We start from the raw sequence: 26411 nt of genomic DNA on the forward strand, positions 1-26411 counted from the left end.
TACTGTACGAAATATTATGAAGCTTCAGCAACCAGCTGTAGGTATCTTCTTTTGCCATAATTATTTCAACTGATTTCAAAATATAGTCTAGAATTTATTGCATATTTCACCTTTACAAATAGTTGCAAAAATCTTTCTATACATCCATTATAGATAAATAAATTAATCATGAAACAAAACAGTATCTATACATTCTCTTCATATTCTAAAATAGCTTCTTTAAAATGTCATTTAGATAGATTGCAATAGTCTTTTTTTACTAGATTTGCACAAAACCCAGCTAAGTCCCACTGAACATCTTGTGAAAAAGAAAACACAGGAAGTCCAAAATGTAGCTGATTTTTCTCCCTGGCTCTGAAAATAGGAAGGAAGCTAGCATTCTGAGGACTAGCTGTCACTTCATGTATTTACAAAGTGTATTAAAAATTATTCAGAGAATGCTGACATAAAATGCTAGGTAAAAGATCCTTTAGTATCATAAGGACTTGTTATATGAAAACAGGCCAAATATCACATATATAGGATCTTCTGAACCTTATTTACTAGTATGCAATTTACTAATGAAGAAGACTAAAAAACCCAAACAAAAACCCCAGCAACACTGGATGTTACATCCATAAATAATACAAATACTTCTTACTTCAGATTCTTTTGGCAAATTAGGGGTTAGACCCAAATCAGGTATTTGAGTATTGCCCATTTCTTTATTCCAAGAATCATTCATGTTCTTTGGTAGTGTTATTTGTTACACAGCAGCTGCCTCCAGGCAGCACACTCTCTTCAAGTCAAACAAGCCAGATCATGCAACTGTCTTCAGGCCAGCTGGCCATGCTGGCTGAACTGAGCTCTCTAGTAGTTAGTTGGTATGTCCTTGTTCCAATGTACTTATGTCTTGCAGAATGCTGCTGCTAAATTTGGAGCTGCTTTTCAGCACAGACTTCTCAGTATCTGATCCATCCATCTAAATAGACTAGTACAGGAAAATCTAAGTCAGTCAGATTTCAGTGAACTGTAGGGGTTTTTGACTACCAGCTGTGCAACGAAGCCTTTTTTTTTTTTTTAAAGGTTCTTCTGAGTTGAGAATTCTTGAATTTAAGGAAGTGTAGCTTTTGAGTGCATACAGTTTCCCTCAGCAGTGGAGATTAAACATGCACCAAAATCCTTTAAATTAATTTGCTTATTTGGCAGGAGGCTTATGAGCTTTTTCTTCTTGAAGTTCCGTGCAATATTCAAATTATACCTTTTTTCTTACAACAAAAAGGGAATAATTGGCATTCGAAGACTTGGGTAATCCTTGAATTCTCGCAGGTAAGTGCAGTGTTTATCCTTTGCCCAGATTGTCATCTGAATGAAGCAAAGCAAAGTGAACAGCCCCACTGGAAGGAAGGGAGAAAACCCAAAGTTTCATTATCGTATTAAACCCACATTCTTGTTACTGACATCACTTCAGGGTGAAGTACCAAAATATTACTCACCTGGAACACACTGAGTCATGATAGTGAAACTGATCCACGTCCCCACCTGTTTTGGCCAAGGAAATTTAAAATATTTCTGGTGACAGCATTTGCATTTATGTCTCTATTGATCAAAAACAACCTTGTCCTAGTACAGGTAAATAAAAAAGCCAAGGTCAGCCAGATCAATTTCTATTTGTTAATAACCTTTAGCCAAAAAGGTGAATAGTGCCTTATTATCACAAACAAAACCTTTGTGTTTGCTTCCATAGCTATTATTAACGTGACAAAAATTTAAGCACTACAAGTGTCTTATCTGTTTCTCTGTCTAATTTGTCTTTGTTCACACCTCCTTCTGTCAGTGCTAGGAATGGTAACTTTCTATAGCCTGAGGCCAGGTGCTGTTCTCATTAACATCTGTTAAACTCCATTGAAGTTAAAACCTGATGCTGTCCTCCTGTGCAAAAGTGCATGTTACACAGAGTTGCACTGGTTTTAACTGCTTTTAAACTGAGTTGGGAGTTTGGCTCCTGGTTAAGGAATATGAACTGATAAACTCATTCAAGCTTCTAAAGCAATCACCACCAACACAAGTGAATGTATAACTTAAGAAAATGGGGAAGAAGACCCAGGCACATCTTCCCTACCACAACATCTTCTATTTATCTGTTTCCCCATTTTCTCTACCACAGTATCTCTTACTTGTCTGCCCACTGTCTTCCCGTGTACTGTGATATTCCTGGGCTCTTTTACAATATAAATCCACCAGATGCCCCCATCCCCTCATTGCAATGCTGTTCCTGTTCTGCAGAATTTGCACTGCTTTAATGTGTATCTGCCTTGTCTAGCAGCCACACTGACGTGTAGGCCCAGGGTCAGGGCTGTCTGTTTAAGGTTAGTCCCATAAGTATTGCCTCAGGGAAGGAGAGGAAGAACAGACAAGTTCCTGTCTGCAATCTGATTTCATGGGATTTAGGGGAGGAGGGGATATGTATTGAGCTGAACTGTTTCAGAGGTTTCTTCCATATTTAGCATTCTAAAATAAATGAAAATATATTCAGTAAAACTAAAATCTGAACATCTTGTTTGAAAATACATACCTCATATGTATAGTTAGGGCAAGATACAAAGAAAAACAGCCATGTGAAAGGATTCTTTGTTGGATATGGGATCTTACGGGTTTTGGATCCTATAGATTAGAAAACAAATCACAAAATGTTCATACTCCTAAATATATTGTTTCCTATAAAGACAACCCAACTCTGCCTACTCCTGTGTCTCATCACTGTGAGAGGGACAAGCAGAATGTGGGAAAACAGCATGTCCTCTGGACCCACAAGGAGGAGTAGGATAACTGTGAGGAAATGTTCTGGGCATTAGGAAGACATCTACATATGCCTTTGATCACAGTCATTCCTGTAAGAAGAGGTACCTCAGGTTTTAGATTTAGAAGTTAAAGGTTTTCTCAGATTGCCACAGAATGGAATTTTAGCAGTCATAGTTGACAGCTATAAGATCTTTGGCTTATGCCCAAAGAACCCTGGCCTGCACAGAGATCTTGTGCCCCCTGTAGAAGCCAGTGAAATTACTTGCCTTGCTCCCCACAGCATAGCTTATACTAGCAGTCTCCTTTTGCACTACCAGTGTTAACTAATATACCAGCTCCCCCCAACATAACCTGGCCCTAACCAATAAAAATGACAGTAAGATAAGAAGTGCTGTTTAACAGTCTGGTGTTGGATTCCTTGCACTGTCCGATCTCCCCTAGAATCCAATCTCCACAGCGCTGAGCAATCTGCACCCCCACAGCAGTCAGCTGGCGGGTATCACCACCCTCCAGGAGCAGGTCTTTTGTGAGGCAGAGTAACTGCAGAAGTACTGAATGGCTGTACGACAGTGAAAAGTAATAATGCAATTTTTACCATTTCTCCGGAGGTCACTGAGTGCAACGTGAATGGAAAAATTTCCAGCTTCACACAGCTGCAAGAAAACAGCATGATGGTGTTAAAAATGTGCTTCTCTTCTATTTACCTTTTGTTATTTCCTTTTGTTATTATCTGGGGTACTTAAAAATAAGGGGGGGGGGGGGGGGAGGAAAGATTCTATTATAAAATAATAAATATCCTTAACTAAGGTTGCTGTCTGACAGGAGAACTGAATGTCTTTGTTCAAACATGAGTCCATATTATATTCATATATTTACAATATTTGCCAGCAAATGTGGACTCTGTGTCCAAAAGATCAAATTTTCTACTTATATAATCCCTGTGAGGTCTAAAGGCAATTAAACCAAAGGGGATAAAAGTAAACCCAGGAGGTACTTGTTTTATCTTTTGGTTAGTCTTACGTTTTCTAAAGCACAAAAAAAAATTATTTGGATAGTTTTGGTTTCTCAAAAGCTATTAAAATCCCAAGGAAGATACAGGTTGGACTCTAAGTAAGTTTTCTCTAGAGTATAATTGACATGAATCATAACCCAGGTTTCTCCATTGGTTTTAAATAATGTTTCCCCAATCAATTATGCAGAAAGTGTAGTGAAATTGCCTATTTATATGGTTATGGATAGCCTCCAGCGTCTGCAAAGCATAACTATTAAAGCAAATGACTGGTGGTCAGAGCTCCTGAGTTTTATTCCTAGCTCTGTGTTTTCAGTTATGTAGTCTCTCTATAAAAAGGGAATAGATTATGAACTCACAGAATTTTCATACTAGAGAGCTGCTTTGAGATCCTGCAGTCATTGACAAGTAGTTGCTCAAAGCAAATGGACAGCTGATGCCCTAAACAAGTTATGCATACATGAGAGAAATGGGTAGATCTTTGTTGGCTACACTAATGTTGCTTCCACGTGTATGAAATGTTCCTAGGAACTGTGAGAATGAACAGACAGTGACTTAAGAGTTTTGCTTTATAAGGAAAGCTGTAAAAAGTTTCTGAAGCCCAGTAAAATGAACCTTTATCCCTGGAAATTATCAGCAATATACTTTCTTATTGCTTTCTTGTTTTATTTTTCTGAGTTTTATGATCTGTTGTGATTCTTAACAGACAGTTCACAAAAAAAAACCATTGGCTTTTAAACAGTGTGACAAACTGGTAGTTTCAGGATTCTTTTAAAGATTATGAGACATCACCCCAGCATATATCCCATATATCCCAGTCTTGGAATGGATACAGAGTCGAAATCTTTCCTTGCGTACAGAGTCACATTAAAAACTGACAGATTTATCTGTTCTGCATGCAAGTGGTCAGCTTTAGTAATATGTCCCAAGTGTTGACTTTCCAAGTATCTGCTAATCCTACTCACTCCTCCATTTATACAATGTAAGAAATAAAGCAACATGTTTTAGTGTTTTATAAAAAGAGCAATGAACCTACCAGAAACATGATCACAGCAAAATTAATCTGCTTTTTCCCATAAGCTATAAAAATAAAAGTTTACATGTGATTAGTACTAATATACAAACACATAAGTACTTAAATCATACTGAGGGTTGTTTTGCTACTTACAGGGAGGAGTGTAAAGAGGATGATTGATGTAATAAGCAAGCCAAGCTGCAAATCCCCAGTAATATAAGCAGTTCTGAAAAACATGGAATTTTTCTCTGTTTTAGTACAATCCTTTGGGCCAGTACTCACTGCAAGGACCACTGATAACAATTAATTGGGCTGATCCTTCAGGTTGCTGATAATACAACAAAGAATGACATCCTAAGTGTGGGAAGGTGGGAGCAGACAGCAGGAAATAACAGGAAGGAAGTAGTGCTCACTGAGCAAGATTTCCTCTCAAGTATCTTGGAGCTGTTAGGTTTATAAACTGTTTTAGAACATATGATCGTATTATTGGAAACAAATTTATCTTGAGAAGCAAGTAAATGGCCAAAGAATAAATGCCATACAGACTGTACGTGAGGGAGTGACTTGTTTTGCTGACCCCTGAGACTTTGTAGAACCAGATTTAGGCACTGCGCTCTTTTCCCCGCTTATTACTTTGTACTGCCCAATCTCTTGCCTTTCCTTTTCTCCTTCACCCCATGAGTTTTCTTTTTTTCCCATGCTTTAACTTTTCCTGTTTAAAGGCACCATGCCTGACACTTTCCTCTGCCCTTTCACTGTGATATCTTCAGTTTGTACCTTTTGCTGCTGCCCTTGGCTTTCTGCGATCCAGCTTCCGCTCTCTGAATTCTGGTAACACAGCTGTCACTAATGGCTATACTGACTCATTCCTGACGAATCTCAGAGCTTGTTCGCAGGCTTCGTCCATGAAAAAATCCTACTTACAATGACAGTCTCTACCTCTTGTTTCATTTTCCTGGCCCTGCCTCTTTGCAGTTTTTCTTCAGACACTCACTGCTGTTGTAGTATCTTGGTGACAGGTAATCTTGTCCCTTCTTATACATCTGTAGGTAGGAGGGAGGCCCTTTCTTGGCCCATTCCTCTTCTTCCTCTATGCTTTCATCTCTAGGTGCCATTTCCTTGCAGACAGACTTTAACCCTTGTTGACAACTCATAAATTTGCCTCTCATCAGCTGAGATTTCTTCCTTTATCAAACCTAGTGCCTCAGTTGTTAACGTTTTAGGGCATGTTTGGTTATTACCTGGACTTCAGTGAGACCAAAACTGAGCTCTTTATCTTCCTTTCACCCCTTCTCCTGTTCTTTTCATTCCTCTTGTCTTTCCTTCCCTCCTCTTGCATAAAACACTGATCCTCTTACTTCTTCTGGTGATACTTTTTTTCTTGGCCTTCTAATAGGTTCATGTACCTTAGACATTTATAGGTCTTCCTGCTTTCTCCTTCACAGCTTTCCTTTCCTGCTCATGCAGCCAAAAGTTTTATTCAAGGCTGCATTCTTGCCTGTCCTGCCTGGTTTAACATTTTTTTTGTGGCTTTGAATTTTGCAACCTTTTCCCCCTGTATGTATCAGAACTGCATTTCTAGCAACAATACCCTGAAAAAGTGATTACCTTAGCATCTGCAACCCCCACTAGCTGACTGCAGTGTCTAATGGTGCATTTTTCTTAAAATGGTGGTGAGGGGTAAGCCCCCCGATCTGCTCCAAACAGTTGTGTCAAACATTCTGTTGCATTTCCCCTTTCTTTTCAGAATTAATTGAACCACTGAAGTGCCCAGCGAGCTTAGGCAAAATGGACACCTTTTGGGGTATGCCATAATACAGGCCCATACTATGTCCTTGCTCTGAGATTATATATTAGTAGGTAACTGATGAGAAAAAGCAAATTATTAATGAATAATTACAGATCAGGTGGGACAAAATAGTAAAGAGATTAAGTAACTTCCCTGTGATGACTTCCCTTTTTCCCTGGAAAAGAAGCAGAGCCAGAAGAATGACTCCAGTGAGGAGCAATCTAGTTAGTGTCCTGTCCATAAACTACTGCTTCCTCCCTAACACTAGCTTCTTCCACCATCACCTATTTACTAACTGCTGTACAAACTTAGGTGGAAACAGGTTCTTGTAATCTTGGAATGGCATCTTATGAAAAACCTTTCCCTAACTTTGGGGCTTGGCACAGGACGGATCATTTGGCAATGGATTTCAGTAAAGTAAAATTAAATAAATAAATAATCATGGCTTAGCTCCCAGCAATACATGCTGTAATTAAACTGAACAAGTACTATTCATCCAAAGAATATGATTTACTGCAAGAGTATTCCTTAGTTATAAGAAAAGGAGCTTTAAGATGAGTGGAGTCTGGCACTGCTAAGGTCCTTAGCAGTAACATTGCAAATGCCTGGCTGCCACTAGAAGCCTTATGGCTCATACAAAAGCTTTCAGTGCAGTTCAGATAGGAACAGCAGAGTACAGGCAGACTTCATAAACTCACTCGAAAGGAAAAAATTGTTTCTGTGAATATTTAATATTCCAGGTGAATAATAAAGCCTTACAACAAACTCTCAGAAAAAGATTTTGTGGATCAAGTTCAGATATTGCAGGGACCCCATGAATAAATTTTTTGTAACTTTACAAAGTTATGGCTAGGATTTTTGTCTTCTCTTCTCCTGTTGATGATCCCTATAAAGATCAAAATTATTTCCTAATGCCTTGCCCGTGTTTGTTCATGACAAGCATGTACCCTTCTGTTTGTCTTGTTATATTGTCTCCTGGTTTAAATAGTATTTCTTTAGGTCTAGTGTTTTCTTTCCTCCTCTTTCCTCCAGATGTTTTTACACAAAGCGACAATATCCCTTCTTTTTACCCATGAAAATGTTCAGTAAGAACAGTCATAAGACCAATCTTTAAGGAATTCCACTGGTACCTCTCTATTCTTACAGGTCTGACGGATCCTTTTCTGGCACAACCACGGTCATCTTTTCTTTAGTTAGTTCCTTCACCACCACACAATTTTTGTATTAAACCCTATGTTATTCACCCTGAGCCAGCTGTTTACTAAGTCCAGATAAATCAGGCATTCTACCTTTCCATTGCCTAGAAAAATCACATATCTTAGAAAGAATTATACTATGTTAGTATATAGCATGAACCACGTTTGGTGAAGCCCTGCTGCGGTTTACAGTATCATTTACTCCTATTTCCATCTGGTTAAAAAAGGATGAAAATCACAAACCTTGTTAATTCCTGTCTTAGATCTCTGCTTGTTGAGACTGAAGTGTCTCTTCTTAAAGGTAGCACTCCACTGTACTTAGGAAATAAGCTATCTATATCTGCTGCCTTACTTAAAGTAAGCAGCTTTGTCTACCATCTGTATGTAAGAGAAAAAAGGGAAGAGGATCTGATATTTTTCTCACTGGCACAATTTTGGAGTAGCACCACCAAAGCCAATGAAATCATAAAAGCAAATCAAACCCAAGCACTGCTAAGAAGGAAGAAGAACTGTGATCAACTTTACAGATGAAAGCAAGTACCACCAACCTGAGAAGGCAGAAAAGTAGAAGTGATCAGAATGACTGGTACAAGTGTCAATTTTAGCAACAACAGTTTGTATGGTCTGAAAGGAACGAGTAGTTGTCAGAGACAGCAGTGAGAAAATGAAGATTTATCACACGGTACAGATGCTTTTTCAAGGTGAAGTTGCTCACTTATCTGCTGTTTAGCATGCATTAGCTACTGTTGTGCCAAGAACAAATCTTTAAGAGATCTGCTAGCCTTTTAACCACGCCTGCACTCTTCTGCTGCAGAAAACACAGTAAAATTGCTGGGGAGGATTCTTTCTGAGGGCCACTGCTCAGCTACGGACCCTCCTTCCATTTAGGAAGCATGAAGCTCTCACCAGAACTATCAGAGCTGCTGCACAGCTGTAAGTATTTCGCTGCAAGGCAGAGCTTCAGGTGCTGAGTGTCACTGCCACAGTGCAAATTCCAAGGGTCTGTCTAAATCCCAAAAGTTAAATACCCAAACGCTGATACTATATGCTTTCCCAGTTGTAGATTATAATCTTCTGTCTTCCTGAGTATAAAGTGTATTTTTGAATACTAGTGTGTACTTTGTTGCAAACATTTGTAAAATAACTACCGCCCATGCATAACCATGCAGTCCACTGTACTACTTTGCAGACATCTGGGAAATAGCAGGTCTGCATCTCAAAAGCTGCCCTATGCCACAGCAGCCGTGGTAACCTTAGGGAGTGCTCCGGTGGGAGAAGAAAATGCAGAACAACCCAGCTGCTTTGTGCTGGATCAAAGTAAATTAACGGTTGCTTAACAGCAAAGAGAGTGTTAGGGGCAAAGAAGATGTACAGTGATTGTTAAAAAACAGGTAGACTTAAAAAAAAAAAAAAAAAAAAAAAAGAGGCAACCCTCTCAACATTGTGCCTGCCTGTACTACCATAAAAGTTACCAGTGTTACTAAAACCTTCACACCAAGCTGAGTGAAAAGGAAGGGTATGCTGGAGGTTAAAAATACTAAAAAAGCAATGAGACTACTGTAACATGAGGGTTATACAACTGTGACGTTAAGAACTCTTTTGAAAGAACTACAGCTTTTATGGGTGAGATTTGCTGTGCATTACTACAAAAGCCACACCAAAAAAATCTGTGCTGTGGAGGCAGAGCATAGGTTGGCTAGGCTGGATTTGTAAGGGGGGCTATGGATAGATTCTGACACAATTTACCTTCACAATATTCCTCAGTGGCATAGTCCCATGGGAGAACCGATGAACAAATACTGTTTCAATCAACCTTTTGATGTAGTGGAAAGAATGGCAGATACATGCCAAGCTAGAAACAGCAAGACAAAAGCATTTAAGAGTGCTTAAAAAAACAAGTGTGGCAAGACATTTGGAATAAGACTACAATGCTAACAAGAAATACTGCTCAAGCCTGCAAACGGACTTACTTAACTACTGGATGCGGACTTGATGTAAATCTCTCATCCAGCCCATAGACAAAAGGCATGCGGAAATAAAACAGAAAATAGATGAACAATGGACCTGTATATTCTATCAAAAATACCTGCAAAAAGAGAGAAAATAATTAGACAGCTGAATTAGATGATGGTTTTGCTTTGGTTTCTTTGTGATAACTAATGCAGTGGGATAAACACCTCCGCTGACCCAGGATGGCATTTAGAGAGGCAGGGAGGAAATAGCAGGTTTGGGCTTGGGCTGTGAAACTGGTAGACATGCAGTAAATGTTTTGCAATGCATTTGCCTCAGTTGCATACAAACAGCCATCGCCAGTGCAGCTGAAACAGTACGGGTATGAAAAGATAGTAATGGCAGCCCAGAGATCATGATAAATACACATGCATGTTACATTTACGCAGCTCTCACCCTCCTCTTGCCCTCAACAACTGTCACTTTATTTTGGGTAAAAATGAAATTTGGTGAAGAATTTATCTTGAAAAAGAGCAGCTTTTTTTCTTATGAATGAGTTGTTTAAATTGGAAACACAGCTTGTAAGTGTTCACAGGTGACCCCATCTGTGTGAACAGTCAGGCAAGGCAGATATCCCCAGAAAACAATCAATTCATTCTATGTTCAAACAATCTTTAATTTGAACACAAAGGAAAAAAAAAAGAAAAAAAGAGACAGGAAACCAACGAAGCTATTATCTAACTTGATTTCATTTCAGATAGGTGTGCATTTCTTAGGAACATCACTTTAAATTGAAGTTTACTTTGGACCAAACACTAACAGTTGAATTTTCCACACTTCCGTAAGTGAGGAAGGTAGGACCATATCTCATTCATAGAGAAAGAAGGGAAATTGATTGTACTGTCAAAAAAAAACCCAACAAAAAACTCCCAAAGAACAACCAAAAAAAAAATAATCCCCAACCACTGTTCTCTAATGTGTTTAGAGTTATTTGGACGCTCAGAGAAGTTGTGCTGTAACAATCAGCATTTTCTCTGGCAAAGATTGGATTTGACTGTAGATGAGAAGTTTGTCTTTTTTTATTTGATAATACTAAAGTATTTCTTGGCTTACATTTGAATGAAGTAGCTTTGGAGGGCAGGGAGAGCAGAATGTGTAGGAAAGATTATGGAATGGCAGAACTCTGGTTTACTCTGCACTGTGATATTTTGGTATATATTAATGCATGTGTGACTTGGAGTATACACCGCCATTAGTTTTCCCCTGTCTTGCTGGGTTTTTTGATTGTGTGATAGCTGCCCGATTTATCAGCATTGCGTCCAAACTAATGATGCAAAGATTCAGTCTTGCAGAACATTTGACTTTTTTTAATCTCCTATGAATGTTGCCTTTGCTATTTGTCATGTACACAAGATATTATTAATGTGGGCACATAATTCCCTTTGTGCTGTGCTGTTTCATTAGAACTATTTTAATATGTGCATCGTGGACCTTCTGGAGAACTGGAAGGGTATTGGTCACCTCACTGCATAAACAGCAGTGCTGTGTTGCCTGCCAGCTGAGTTATGACAGAATTTGCATTTGAGCTAAGACAGTAAATATGCAAGGTCTTTGTGATGGCTACTAATATTGCAGAAATTATCAGCTGTAATTAGCCTGCCGCTAGCACCCTGGGATGTAGCCACATGCAGACCACTAGCTGATCTTACTTTTGTGTGGTTTCCTGCTAGAGTCACTCCAATTACTGACATGTGAAGTCGCTCATGTGCCCCTTTGCAGGACAAACTCATAGAGGTATAATCCTGGTCCTTGTCAGGAGGGTTATGCAGGCCCTGTGAAGCAGAGCCCCAAAGGCATTTAGCCACCTAGTTCCTAGTGATTTTGCAGTAGACAACTAGATTAATTTGAGAACTTGCACCTTAGTTCAGTAGAGCCAACCCACCCTGCAGCAAGTTTTCCACTGCTGCTCTCCCAGGGAACTAGGCCTTCAGAATATCCTGTTACTGCTTTCCCTGATTACATGAACTGAAGCAATGAGGATTCATTGCCTGCACCCACTGTCAGAGCAGGCATCATGCAGTAATATTGGAGAGAGACAAAATGTGATGTAAGGATTAATTATGGAAAAATAGCCATTAAAATGGCTCAGACTTGAAGCATAGCTCACCGTAGTCCATCCTATCTGTGGCCCTAAATCTTTAAAGTATAAGGTAGCAGTTGTGCCAACAGGGAGGTGCTGCAGGATTTCCTCATCCCTCAGGGACTTTCCTTCTGAGAAGGAAAGAGGTAATTACATTTCAGTGAAATTCAAGTCAACTTTGGTAGCATACTAGCTTTATATTGTGCTTTAACCAATCTGTGAGACTCTTTGACGTGACATGGGTTTATTGGAACCTCAGTAAACTGAGAATGTTTATACTTAATTTTGATGTATCCCTGTAGTCACATATAAGCCTGGATCCTCTATTCACACTAAGACAGGAGAATTTTCAGCCCTGTGTGCCTGCCGAGTCTAGTAGACTTGCTCCATCACTGCTACAGCAGAATTTGCTGGTGGGTCACTGCCCTTTAACAGAGTTCACTGACCTCCTAGTCAGCTGCACCTCCATCTCTCTCATCTGTCCTCATTGCTCATCGTCAGACAAACAGAAGCTAGGATAAGCTGAGATTGGAAGGCCCCCCTACAGAGGTTTTCATTGCCTCCTTTTTTCCCAGCCAAGCAGCTAGGAGGTTATTCCACAGGACTTGGACTAGTACTCAAGGGTTTAATGCCTAGATCTGGGGGAATCTCCAGAAGGCCAGCATTTTCTCATGGCAAGCCTCACAACCTAAGTCCATGGAGGAATCTGACAAGGTAGATCTTTGAAGAAGGAAATACGATGTTCATACGCCTGTTTTCCACGGAAAGATTCCACACAATGAAGTAATCTTCACCAGCATGCTTCTAAGGGACATTTAAATAAACTTATGCTTAATGAAAGCAAAAGAAGAAAGTGCTACACTTTATACTGAATGCAAAGATCAATTAACACAATTTGGCAATTAGACTTTCTTTTGCGCACCCAGGACATGTACTAAGAGGCTTCTAGTAGCAATACCTTCAACTGCATTAATGAAGTCAGCCAGCTGGCATCAGCTTTGTCAGCAAATCCCACATCCACAGCAATGTGTTTTGCATTAGCTTACCTCAAAAGAACTTTAATTCCTGCTTGAGAGCAGTGGATTATGTGAATTGATAGCTCTAACTCATAGCCCTTTTTAGTGCTCCCAGCTGAGCATCACTGTGGCGATCATTTCACTGCAGCTAAGGGAAATTAGTATCTATATTCTGTGCTGCCTGTCTTGAAAGCACAAGTGCTCAGTAGTTAGAAAGTGCACTGGAACAATGTGCAGACTCCTGAGTTAATTACCAAGCACCAGGCACATGGGTGGAACTCCGTTCAGTACTTTCAAAGAATTAAATTTGTTCTGGATTCTCTTCAGCCTTCATAGTGCTAATTAATGTAGCTGGAAACTCATTCTTAAGAGCTAACACCCATGCAGAGTACACCTTTTATGCCAGGCCCCTGCTCAGAGCTTTGTTACTCGAGTCCTCACAAGTACTTACTTGGATCAAGTTTTAGCGACTGCCTTGCTGGATACCACCGAGGATCTGTAAGATCATACAGAATTGTGTGATATATACAATGTTTGTTTCACATCATCCACCATTACAGTGAATGCAACACAACAAGATAAGATTTAGTTAAAGATTTTTAGGAATATTTATTCAACATGAATATCTGTAAGAAATTATGCAGCAGACAAAACACAAAGGTGTATCTGGGTAGTATAAAAAACTATACTGAAATCTCACTGGTTTTCGCATTCAGCTGCAGGTTACTTAGCATTATGTGTGTACATCACGTGTTTCAAATTATGTAATTCTCTCCTATTTATATACTGGATATGCTGATGTGACGTGAACTGCGGCAAAAGTTATACTCACAGAATTTATGGAACATCAATCTGATCTCCCTAATTGTGGCATTTGGTTCCACCTAGGCAACAAAAAATATTGCATATGTAAGATGCATATTTTGAAAGGCACCTAGTTAAGACTATTCCAAGTAGAAATGTGACTCAAACAATGTAACACTGTAACTTTCTTACAGATGGCTAGGATTGGTATGGGTGACTCGCATCACTTCTTACAGGAAAAAGGACAATTTGTGACATCTATTTCAGAGGCAGCCTCTCTAGCAGTGATCAAAAGTTACTACAACAGCAGCAACAGTTTGATGGCTTATGAGTGAGTAAGACATGACTGGCAACATCTTAGTGAAGGAACTGAAGCGTGCTCTTTGCCCAAAAGCTCCTTCTGGGAAAGGGTTGAAGTACTCTAGTCAGTACGAAGTGTGCATCATCATTGCCCCTTCAATGGCCGAAGATGGGCCATCAGGAGATGAAATAACCTTCATAAACACTAAGTTTACTTAAGCAAAGTTAGTAATTTTTAAACAGTCACCTAGCATTTTAAACAGATTTTTGTTTTACCTTATCTAGGAAGCATAGCTGTTTCTTTGTCTTCCAATCAAGGATTTCCACCTGATAGGGCACAAAATGATAATTACTAATTATTGGCTACATAATCTCTAAACTCTTAGTTGATTCCCAAATTCACAATCATTGTTCAGAGGCACCATTTTTCTCTGATCTGTGGACTGTGTGAAAAACAATTTTGATGTGCTCAAGAGACAGTGTTGCTCGTAGCCAGGTTCTCAAAGCACTCAAATTGCAAAACTAGTAATATTCTTGCCAAATAAATGATCTTCCTGCATATATTCAGAAGCAGAGGTAGCTAACATTGATTAAAACACATTGATCTTGGATATTTTCTTATGCTAGAGCAAGAGGAACAAATAAGGAATCGCTAAGGAACATAATTTTTATGATTCGTAAAACTAGACAGTTTGAGAAAAAAAATTTAAATGTGCATATGTATGCATGTAAGCAAATGTTCTGAGTACACACAGCTTGAAGATTAATGTGCATTGTTCCCAGAATATTTTAATTATAAAGAGAGTGGAAAACATAGGCAACATAATGAGCAAACGCAGCTAAAGATCTGGATTTCACAAATCCTTAAAAGGTTGTTGTAGGAATATTCAGTTTCACTCTTGCACCTCAGATCACCTGTACTACTAACTACATATTAGCATTTTATATTCCAAGTAGCGGTTTAGCTACAGCTCTGAAAAGGAAAGAGCAGTTTATTTCCATGATCAAATGGCACTTTGGCAGATGGTTATGATTTTAACCAACAGACAAGCAGACAAGTCCCCAGAGGTTTCAAAGCCCAGTTGCAGCAGGCTAGCAAAACCTAAAATACAGTGATGGTGTTTTAATTTCATTTGTTCTCATCAAACACAGTAAAGGAACTTTGTGGTGTAGCTAAGAGTGAAAGTCCAAAGCTTATCTGTCACACTAAATGACATCATTACTTAGTAACAAACGAGTTAGTTGTTTTGTTTTTCTTAAATAAACATCTAGCATTAATTATGCTTGGTATTAACTGGCCAAGAGGATAGACTAACATTAGGCTTTAAATATGATTCCTTACTAAAAATAGGAGTCACAGTCCAGTATCTTTCTAATAGGGCTGCACTGAAGAGATAGCTTGGTTAGGGTATCTTATTTCCTTGTTTTATTTGTCCCAAATTGTTCTTCCTGTATTGGTGCAGCAATGGAGCACTTCAGCTCCAGCCAGAAGTATCAGATCTGATCTCCGCCAGGGGTACTATTGCAGTGATATTTACTGCTTGTGCATCGTAAGCTCTTATGTAGGACATCAAGGGAGGTAAGCACTTTTCCTCCTTTGTGATATCTAACAATGATTGGAATATTATATGCTTTCCCTTTATTTTTTTAATTTGAAATGACTCAAATACCAAGTTCTAGTGTCTCTGTGGGACATCTCCATGGGAAAGCAAATGAGTGGATTCCCTTCCCAGAGGGCTGTTCTTGAAATACAGCGTTCTGACTCTTGCCATCCACAGAACAAGTACTGTAGGGGCCGTAAACCATTTCTTGTCCTTTCTGATGCAAAGTTGCTATAAGGATTATTAAAAAATGAGCTGTATCTCAAAGCTTTTGCCTCAGTGAATACCACTGCCCTACAGACTACAGCAGTCCCCAGTCTCAGCAGTCTCCCTCCTGTTCCATACCCACTCCCAGCATACACAGTTTGGATCAGAACCCCCCGGGGGCTGTTTTAGTCTATGGCCTTCGGTGGCTGTATCAGAGGAATCTTCTCCAGGCCAATTACAGAGTGGTTTTGATTGCCTTCTGCCACCTGTGCTCTTTTAATTGAGTTATTCTTATTATGCACAAGGCCAGACTGAAAAATATAGAGCATTTTCTTTTGCTCTGTGGTTTTCAGGGGAGTGGCTGTACAAAAATGTAGGTACTTCTGTGGACCTTCGGAATCAGTGTGGAAAACAAACAAGATCTTCTGTACCATTGTTTGGTTCTATTCCAGTGTGTCTCTTTGAAGTGTCAAACTGACATACCTGCCTGTACTGGCCCATTTCTTTAAATACCTGAAGGGAACCTATAGACATGGTGGATCCAGAATCTTTTTGAAGGTGCACAGTGAAAATGGTGAGAGGCAATGGACATCAGTTGCAATATGGGAAAATCCAATCAGATACAAGGAAATTTTTTCACCATGAGCTTGCCCAAACAGTGGAACAACTTGCCTAAACAGGATGTGGAATCTCCATCCTTGGAGGTATTTAAAACTGGTCTGGGGAAGATCTAATGCCATTTGACCTAGTTGTATCTGCTTCAAACAGGAGCTGGACTACACAACTTCCAGAAGTCCCCTGCAACCTAAATTATTTAATGTTTCTTTTTTTTTTTTTGGACACCCATTCCTGAACTTCAAACATTTCTGTTACTTTCAGTTATTGTCAAGATCTAAGCAAATATCAAACATTCCTTCCCTTTTCAGAAAGATGGATGCAAGAACACAGCTTTAGATTCCACTCCAGTCTGTAGAAAGTTGTGTGACGACAGAGTGAAAACAAGGTGACCGTTTCCTCTAATTATCACACCTCTTAGCTGTATCAGAACATTCCCCAGTGTTCAGATGATCCCTGCATCAGGGACAGAAAAGCCTGATCCAAGGCAAGAAATTTTATCTTTTCTGAACATAATGGCCAATCACACGAACCCACATAGCACTGAACACAGTGTTTCTTCAGGCGCAGCACCAAGTCAGTTAATGCATTGGTTGGCAACAGTTTTTAGATACCCAGCAATCTGTTCTTGGAACACTTTCTCATGGGTATCATCCCTTTCAAACATGAACTGTTCGGCTCAGAGAACTTTAATGTCTATGTGTTTTCAAAGCATTTAGCACAATAGGACACTGACTGTTGGCCTGCACTAGTGCAGTATGACTTACAGTCCAATTACTTGGTGAATTTTTAAAGGCATTTTAAATTATGGCTTCAAATATGACTACATATAAGTATCTTCAATTTTAGAAGACAAATTTGTGCTAGTGTGTAAGGATTAAAGATTGATAGTCTCTTTAAAAACAGAAAAATTCTTGATTATTATTGTTTAGAACGGTCAAGGGCAAAGAATAAACAATCCATTACATAAGCAGAGAAAAATAAATCCAGCTGTTAAACTTTTGTTCAGAAAATAAAAGGGGGGAAAGTTTATTCATAAGGGGAAAACTGTTGAGCAAACAGCATTTAAAAAAACATTTTTAAGATGCAGTGTCCCTGCAACAGGATTACAAAAATATAGTGAATCAAATTCCCACAGTTTAAAGCTATATCAAGTGCTTCTTAAGGATCAACAGATCTTCAGAAATTATGTGATAACTATTATGGAAATACTGATAAAGTTATCATGTCTGCGCCTCTTGGAAGTTTTATTTGCAGCCATTTGTACTCAGCAGATTGAGTAAACTGTAGCTGAGTGAGATTTTGTGAGCACTGACATTAACCATATATTGTATTGATTTATTTTGAAATAACTCAGTAAAAAGATTGCTTATTTTACAGTCTAGGAACCAACCAGCCTGGGAAAGAATAATGCAGACTGAATTCTCCCTGAACTATTTGTGTGCTTACATAAGTCAGGTTCCTTGAATTTAACACCAAAAAAAAATCTAGTTCTAATTAAATCTTTCTAAATATTTTATTTTTTCTATGGAATTAGTCATTTTCTCTATCTCCTTAGAATTTTCTGGTAGACTATGCTGTTCCTGAAGGAAGTAAGCATGCCTTAGTGTGATCTCACACTAGCATGTACGAGAATAACTTTCTTGAAGTCAATAGAGTTAAGCCAAAAGAAAATGGCTGTAAGTGTACGTACACTGAAAACTGTGTTTGTGCTGCTGCTGCTACAACTGACTTTCAGTCTGAAACTTCCCTTGCACAGGAATGTACAAACTGTTGCAGAGGATGAGTGTAAGGATCCATCTAGGATGGTATCTTCCTTTCTGATACAGCCAGCAGCAGGTGACTCAGAAAACGTAACAGAACAGGGCAAGAATGTAGTGGCTGGGGGAAGGGGAGGAGACAGACACAGAGATTGCATTTTCCTCTACCAGAAGTGCTGCCTTTGTGTGTAATAGCTTTTCATGGATATTCCCTCAATTTGTTTATCCACTTGCCTTTTAAACATGTGTAAACTTCTTGCATGCAGTGTCCTGAGGCACGGAGTTCCACAGCTTAGTCACATGCTGCATGAGGAATCCCCAAAACAGAACCAAGGCAAAAGTTTAACCACAAAGCAAAATTCCATCATCTTACCTGTGGAGTGCTGTACCTTAAACTGTAAGTAGTCCAACTAAATAAAGCCTTACCTCTTTGAAGCAGTTGGGTTATATTTCATGAGACTAGAACCTTATTGCCTTATTTCACTATGTATAAAGAGAAAAGATAGTTACACCCATCTCAAAAGGTTTTATACAATTAAATTTCACTTTTGTAGAATTTAGATGTCTAACATTTACAGGTTCACAAGATAAACACTAGGGACTTACTCCTCAGCTTCCCAAGTTCTGCTCCTATGCAAGCCCGTGAGCACCACTGTCTGAACTGTCCTGAAACTCATAGTACATTTTGATGTCTTCCACCTGTCTCAGATTTGTTAATTAGGCATGCTTGCATCTAAATCCTTGAGGACTTTGATCCAGTAACCATCTTTATCTGAAGGTCAGCACAGTGCACAGCATTTAGATTATTCCTGAATGAAACTATACTGTCAGCAAAGGAGATGATCTAGTTCTTCAGGCTTTATATGTAATGGTTAGACACACTGCCAGAAGTGGGAAAATTGCTTTAGATTGTCTTCTGCCATTCCCCACTCCTCCCACAGACAGTCTGGGCGACTTGGGCCACCAAGCAAGGAATAAAGAATGCAAGAGACACCCGAAAGTACAGGCAGGAGAGGACAGGAATGTATTCCAGTGAGAAGCGCAGCCTTCTACCAAAGAGAAATCCTGAATTCCTGTCTCTCTGGGCTGCTTCAAGCACTTCTCCCTTCCACTGTACTTCTGTCCAGCGTTTCCCTACAGCAGATGCCTTTTGGGATACTACATGGTAAAGGGACAGAGTTGAAGTCAGCTTGGATACCTTCACCAAATTTGTCATATCCACTCTTGGAGCTGGGTGCCTAACCTGAAGGCACAGCAAAACCCGAGTCCCTTTGTGGACCTGTGGCTGGTAACAGCTGTAGAGCACAAATGGTCATCCTTCAGAACGACAAACCTGTTTGTGCAATTGACAGGGGACGAAGTGAGCTGGCGTAAGGATGGTCAGGAAGGAAAGGAAAGGTTTGTTCCCATGGAGTTGGGAGCCGGTTTATTTTTCACAAAAGGAAGAGCTGTTAAGTGGTTTGTGCTTTCACAGCGACTTCTGGCTCTTGAAGGCCTATGAAAATTTTCCAGCTTTTACTAGCATGCATCTTCCAGGAGGATACACAAGATGGGAAAGGAACCTGCACAAGTTAATACTGCGCAGTGTGTATTTACTTACACTGGCTAACACAGAGCAGCACACTGCCAGTTTCCCAGGCATACTGAAGAGTCACACCATTCCCTGAGTATCACTGTCACTATGAAGTGGACTGGGGTGCCTCCATCTGAGAACCTAAGCCAGCTTTGACTCAACACTAAGCAGACATCCAGGTTTTTCAACACTCCGCTGCATAGTCTTTTCCACACACAAGAGAATATTCATTGCCTTCAGGCTTTAGTTTACGGTGATTATTTTCTACAATGGCAGTACTCAGGGAGAAGAGGTTTATAAATTCTTTGCGAAATCACAATAATTTCTTTGCATCAGCACTGTGATTTGCAATGCTGATCTTCAGTATCTACAGTTCCATTACTACTTCTCATGGATCATTTGGTGTATGGATGTCAAAATGTACATCCAGTGTATGTTTTTGACATGGAATCGAAAAGAATGAGAGAGATTTTTTCCTTTTTTTAACCTAGAGGTAGCAAGGATGAGTCTGCTTCTTTTGACAGAGCATAAAGACTGGAAGCCCTGGGAAGTCTGGATACCTTATGCTGACAGGTGAACGCACAAGATTTGCATTAATTTTTTAAAATATACTTCAAAAGACCATTTTTTTTCTTCAAACAAGACTTTTGATTTCAAACATAGCCTTCAAATTCTGAGTAGCTCCAGGTACTTCCTGCCAGGTAATGTTTTACCATCATATTTTCCTATACAAAATTAAGTTTCTCTCTCAAGATCCATAGAGAAAAAGGACAAACTGCTGTCTTTTAAGTGAAGCAGCACGACTGAGTGTAGAAAGTGTTGGTAAGTGTGTGGAAAAGTGGCGAGGGGAGAGAAAGGGATAATGTTTTTCCCAATCATCTCATCTCTTCCTGTGACAATGATCTTATGTGTTACTTGTGAAAACAGAGCAGGTATCTTCAAATAGCAGGGCAATTTTCAGCAGTGTCCCCTTAAATGACCATTCGGATATCTCATATGTGGCCTTGTCTTGTTCAGGCAAATCTTGGAGGATACAGAAGCTTTAAATCCTCTGCAGTCCTGCTTTTGGCACTTGCTCTCAGTGCTCTTACTTGATGAGGCTTTAGACAGCATAGCTCTGAGTGGGAGAAACCTTTGTAACAGGAGCTGTGACATCTCAGCGATGCCAGCCAGGCAGCCGTCACCCCCACCCCCTCCCTTGCATTCAGAGCATTTTCATCACAGTCAGAAGGAGAAACTTTAAATGCCAGCAAAGGGGGGGCTTTCAGACGGTACTGCATATGTTGGTTCAATCTATCCTCAGGGAGTGAAGACTCCAAAACGTTTTTGGTTATCACTGCTCACAAGAGGCACTTCCCATCCAAACCAGTTAAGGAAGCAAAAGGACAACTGTGGCTCTTACGACACAAATTTTCTACAGTATGAGTGTGTGTGTTCAAGTATCTTTCCTCTAGGAAGTCAGAACACTGTACTATTTTCTTTATATGAAATGCTTTTGAAGACCTAAACCTGTCAAGTAGAAAGAATTCATTAGCCTAACTAACTTCAGAGTGTGCTACTACAGACATTTACATCTGAGCATGTCACACAGGCATCCCTTGTACGGAAAGGAGAAAAGCAGGCACTTTTAGGATAAACTGTATCACAAGACCCGAAACATATCTAAAATAGGTCAGAAGACTTGTTTTTTAAACAGTTTGGAGAAATGAACACTCCTAGATAATATTATCTAGATTGAAATCTTTATCATAAATCTCTAAATTTTCAGAGGTGAACCAATGAAAATTATCAGGTGCAGAACTTTCAGGTCTGCATGTATTTCTTTAAACTGTAGTTGTCCTTGCTAAGCTTCTCCTGAGATATCACTGATAAAAAAGCTGAGGTGAAAGTAGAAATATACCAGTGCCTGATGTAAACAAGACCTATTCTAGCATTGTTACAGAATCAGAAATGTAGAGGCTGCCGTTCAGACATAGGTCTAGGAGTACAGGGACCTGACTTTGCATATCGGTTCTAATACAGGTATCTCATAAGCAGAGGGATATCACTCGGGCACTCTGGTGTTTTGGGTTTTTTTTGCTGTCCATCCATCCAGTCCAGCATACTTTGGCTTGATTAGGTGGTTGCTCTTAATTCTTGGTATGGTTTGAACACAGCCAGCTCAAAATAAGGAGCTAAAGGTACTTCCAAAGCTGAATCTGCCTTTCACTGGCTTCTTAACAGTCACTTTAATACAATGTTGCCTATTTTTTAAACGTTTCTGTCTTTAGCTGCACTCAGGAAGACTCTCATAATGAAAAGCAATGGAATTAACAGCCTCAGCACTCAGTCAGTCTGATGTTCTTGGCCATCGTTTTGTAGGTCTGTCCACCCAAGAGTAATTTTATTCATGCATAAGGGAGAGGATCTTCCTACATACTCAGGAACCTATAAAACTGACTGTGTACTTGGCATGATCAAATGCACAAACTCAACAAAACAGGAAGAAATATTCTACCAATGAAGCTCTGCTATACTTGTAAAGGCCATATTCTAAAAAATTCAAACAGTGACAGCTCGGTGATTGTAAAGTGCTTCATGATTCTCATAAGGAAGCACCACAGAAGAGAAATAAACGGTAAATAGTTTAGAAATGTACAGAGAGAAGTACAAAACTGTACAATACCTCAATAAGGGAACACTCACGTTCATAACATCAATAGAGATTTCCCTCCCTCCTCAGGAAGCACTGGGAGAGGTGGGCACTTACCTTCTCTCTTTTGATAGCTCAGTTTTGAATGCAAGGTGGGGAAATGCAATTCAGAATACAAATTCAGTGAATTTATAACAGAAAGCAAATCAGTGGGGAAGAACAGTGCAGAAAGTGATATGCAACAGCACTGCTCGGTGCTACCTAGGCTGCCTTTGTCCGCATCCTACGTCCTGAGCCAGCTCAGACACACACTGGATGAGCTAGGCAAATGTGTTTCCACCCGTTGTCTGCTGTACAGGGAAAAGTACTAAAACATACAAGGCTGACACAGAAATTCACGAGGCATTCTGAGTTTGGATTAGTGTTGCTTAAACACAAGATCTTGATTTAGGACACAAAAGACCTATATCTGCTGCTATTCTTCTGCCTAGCAAGATGCAGCAGGGCATTCCACTTTCCTGTGTTTCCCCATCTGCAAAATCAGGTAACAGTAACGATGTTCATGCTTTTGAGGTCTTCTAGTAGCAAGTGCTTTTCAGACGTTCAGTATGGCTAAGGCAGAAGACCAAACCTGCAGACCAGGCAATGACCAAATACATTCAGGAGGATAATACACGTGTCTGCTCCTGCATTTGGATCTCAGCAGAGTTTGGGACAGTAGTAGAAATGCAGGAGGCAGTGAAAAGCTTGGTTGTTTTTATTTAAAAATGGGTGTAAACACGGCGGAGAAGAAGGCACGGCACAGGTGCCTACATCACAGCCACAAGAGCTGGAGACAGCCTATTCTGCTGAATTTTGTGTGATGTGCAGAATGCTTTTATAGCTTTGAAAAGCGAGATCTGAAGTATTAGGTCATTGTAAGAAAGAGGAGCAGCCGCTTTTCAGATTTTTTTGGATTCTGTTAATGTTATAACAATTGTTTTGTATTTTGCATGGGGAGGGAGGAACTGTGTTCATTTTTTAAGCAAGTCGTGCTGGAGAAACTGAAGTGTAAGCCTGCAGAAACACGTTCAGGACTGCTGTCATTGAGCTCATACCGACCTGTTTTTGTAATACAAGCCACTCCGGAGAATTTTTGCATCAGCCCGCCTAACTAATTCTAGCAGAGTCGGCGTGGCCGTGTGTCTAAGTTGACGGGATACCTCACCCTTCGCTCTCCCCCGGTGCCTGTCACTTTGCACCCCGCGCACACCAGGAGCTGTTACCGAACCCCGGGCCGGCTGTCTCGTTCCCCACCCAGACTCGATCGCCCGGCCGGGCGGTGGGCGCTGCGCCGGGGGGCGCCGGGCTCGGCCAGCACCAACTCCCTCGCCGGCTCCGCGCCGCCCAGCCCAGCCCAGCCGGCCCGGGGGTGCTGCCGCCCGGGGCCACGCCGGCGCCGGCCCGGAGGGCTCAGCGAGACGGCTCTTGGCGACGTGCACAGCGACCGGCGACAGGGTCTCCCCAGAAGTTGGGGACAGAAGGTGCCGAGAACATTCCTCGCTCTCGCTCCTTCCTTGCGGCTGGGATGCACCGCCAGCCCCACGGCGGCAGGCGGGCCGCGGCGCTGCCCTCGGGAGATCCGCGGGAAGCCGCTGATCCGCCTCCGCAGACCGCCGACAGCCCGCCCGGAGCCTGGCACATCCCCCCCAGCCCGGCCTTTCCGGGGACCGCCGGGACACGGGCAGGAGCAGCGTGCCCGGGGAAGGGAAGGACGGGGCGGGCGGGGGCCGCTCCCGCCCTCCCGCCCCGAGGAAGCCCCGGCTCCCTCCGCCCGGCTCCAGCGGCGGTCACTCGCCTCGGCGGACCCGCGAGCGGGTGGCTCCGGCTCCCCGGCGCTTCAATGCAGATGGAGGGGAACACAGAGGGGCGAGTCCGCGGGGCAGCCCCGTCCGCCGGCGGCAGGTCGCTGCGGGGCCCGGCCCGGTCTCGCCCCGCCCGCCCCCCGGCCCCGGCGCTGCCCCGCGGCGCCGCCCGCACCCACCTCGAAGAAGCCGGCCCTGCCGCCCATCCTGCGGCCGCCGCCGCCGCGCCGCCTCCCGCCGCGCCTTCCCCGGGCCCCGCGCTGCGGCCAATCAGGCGGCGCCCGGACCCCCCGCCCCGCCCGGGGCCGCGGCCGCTGCCCCAGCCGCTCCCGCGCCGCGCCGGCAGCGCTGCCCCGGGCGGGCTGCAGCAGTGCGGGGCCCCCGCACGGCCAAGTTCTGCGGCTCCCGCCGTGCCCCGACTGGCAGGGAGGAGCTGCAGCCACCGGCCGCCTGGAGCCACGATCCGGCGGCGTTCCTTTCAAAACGGTGATTGATTTTGCTTTGAACGGTACGGAATGACTGCAGGAAATCAGGCGCATTTCACGGTTCCTGCGGATCCGAAGTAGCTTCAGGAGACAACCTGCAAAAATACAGCTGACCACGAGGTAGAAAACACCCTCCTTTCTTGCGCTGATAGTGTGCCTTACATTTCAGGGGGGACTGGACTGGCAACAGAACTCCGCTGAGATCCCTTCTGCCCCTGAGACGTGCTCCTGCCACTGCTCAGGATTAAACACGTGGCATAAAGCAGTACAGAGACTTGACACTGGTTTTCCAGTCTTTGTTGCACGATACCCTTTTCCCAGAGCTAAGGTAATTAAATATCAGAGATTCTACAATGCTATAAAGGAACACCGCTTTTTCACTGCCATGAATTTCCATGAGACAGAAAGGTTTATGCTACGTGCTGCTTGAAAACCTTCTGCAGTCCCTAAATTTAACCTGCTTCTATATAATTATAACCATCAAAGCTACTTAAAGGAAATATCAAAGAATAAATTTCACCAAAAGGCCTCTGCTGGAAAGCCAGAAGACCCAGCAGGACAGAATTCACTACTAGTGTAAACGTGGGCAAATCTGTAAAGGCGTATAGAGATGCATGCTCCTTCCCCAGCTGATCACGAGTCTGGACCGTTAACCTTTGGGCCAGGTCAGGCCTTCTGGATTTTTATGTTAAAAACACACCCAAAATTACCGCTTCTCCAAATCAGCTGACATTTCTTTCAGTGTATTTCCATTCCAGATGTCCTGTATTCATACAATGAGGAAAACATTTCAAATACACGAAAGTAATCAGAACATAAGTGTAAAGAACATTTAAACTAACTTTCTGTACCAGAAAGCCATCAAGCCATGCTTCAGACTGACAGAAGTTATGCAAATGGGTTCTCTGTATTAGCACAACATGCAGCCTGGGGAAGGAAAATCTGTTAAGAAATGCAATTCAAGTTCCTGTGCTGACAGCAAAATTACAATTTGTGGGTTACTGTTCCCTTTAATTGTAGTTTGGGGGGTGGGGTGGTGGTGGGGATGACATATACCGCTCCCCCTTGAATCTCCAGTACAGGAGGACTTCAGCCATTTGAAGTGTGGCTTTCCCGAAGCCACCTGGTCTTACAAAAATGCACACCCGCCGCAATCCTTCACACTTCACCTGGCGTGTCAGCTGGTGCAAATCCGGAGTTACACCCTGACGCTGTTCCATCACCGTGTAAACACAAGCAAACGAAACAGGCGTGTGGTTTCCTTCGGGGCCTCTTCCCTCAGTGCCCGTCAACTACTGCCTGCTACTGAAACGCATCGCCACCGCAGCTCGGATGGGCGCCTTATGTCACCGAGCCTGCGGAGCCGCTCTGCCGGGCCCGTCTGCGCGGCGCCTGCACGGGGCCCACGCGTGACCCCGCTACCCGGCCCGGCCGCGCCTCGGGGCGGGTCTCCCCCGCCGGGGCCGGCGCGGAGGGTGTCACCGAACCGCGGGGGTGTCACCGCCCGCCACAGCCACGTGCTGCCCGGCGCGGCGCGGGACCGGCGGGGACCCTTCCCCCCCGCCAGAGCGCCCCGCAGGCCGCAGCTCGGCCGCCGCCGTCGCCGTCGCCTTCCCGGGGCGCGACCCGCCGCCACCCCGCTCGCGCCGCGGCCGCCCCAGGGCCCCGCCCCCGCAAGGCCCCGCCCCCCGCCC

The 26411-nt window shown here is 42.3% G+C and overlaps 1 protein-coding gene across 3 annotated transcripts; it reads right to left on the reverse strand.

Moving 5' to 3' along the window:
* Positions 1-45: 45 nt before the first annotated feature.
* Positions 46-26368, reverse strand: LOC102049843 (very-long-chain enoyl-CoA reductase). Of its 3 annotated transcripts, XM_055724938.1 has the most exons (15): positions 25774-25792; positions 25560-25644; positions 24412-25480; positions 14277-14327; positions 13729-13780; positions 13348-13392; positions 11908-12011; positions 9761-9876; positions 9537-9642; positions 4959-5031; positions 4827-4870; positions 3377-3434; positions 2555-2643; positions 1476-1521; positions 46-1376 (listed from the first exon to the last, which is right to left on the reverse strand). In XM_055724938.1, the coding sequence occupies exons 3-15, from the start codon at positions 24769-24771 to the stop codon at positions 1249-1251; spliced, it is 1272 nt and encodes a 423-aa protein (XP_055580913.1). In that variant the 5' UTR covers positions 24772-25480; positions 25560-25644; positions 25774-25792; the 3' UTR covers positions 46-1248. The 3 variants fall into 3 exon arrangements, with proteins under 3 accessions (XP_055580913.1, XP_027670227.1, XP_055580912.1); XM_027814426.2 differs by lacking the exon at positions 24412-25480 and having other exon boundaries at positions 25774-26368; XM_055724937.1 differs by having other exon boundaries at positions 24412-25914.
* Positions 26369-26411: the final 43 nt, after the last annotated feature.

This window comes from Falco cherrug, chromosome 12 (genome assembly GCF_023634085.1).
Source record: "Falco cherrug isolate bFalChe1 chromosome 12, bFalChe1.pri, whole genome shotgun sequence".
Taxonomy (NCBI): domain Eukaryota; kingdom Metazoa; phylum Chordata; class Aves; order Falconiformes; family Falconidae; genus Falco; species Falco cherrug.

Excerpts from the sequence above, each read along its gene's own strand:
- LOC102049843 (XM_055724937.1), bottom strand. The coding sequence starts at position 24,771 with ATGCGCCTGATTTCCTGCAGTCATTCCGTACCGTTCAAAGCAAAATCA. Across the intron at positions 4,871-4,958 it reads TCCTCTTTACACTCCTCCCT|CTTATGGGAAAAAGCAGATT; the intron begins GTAAGTAGCAAA and ends TTATTTTTATAG. Across the intron at positions 3,435-4,826 it reads TTGCTGTGATCATGTTTCTG|CTGTGTGAAGCTGGAAATTT; the intron begins GTAGGTTCATTG and ends GTTTTCTTGCAG.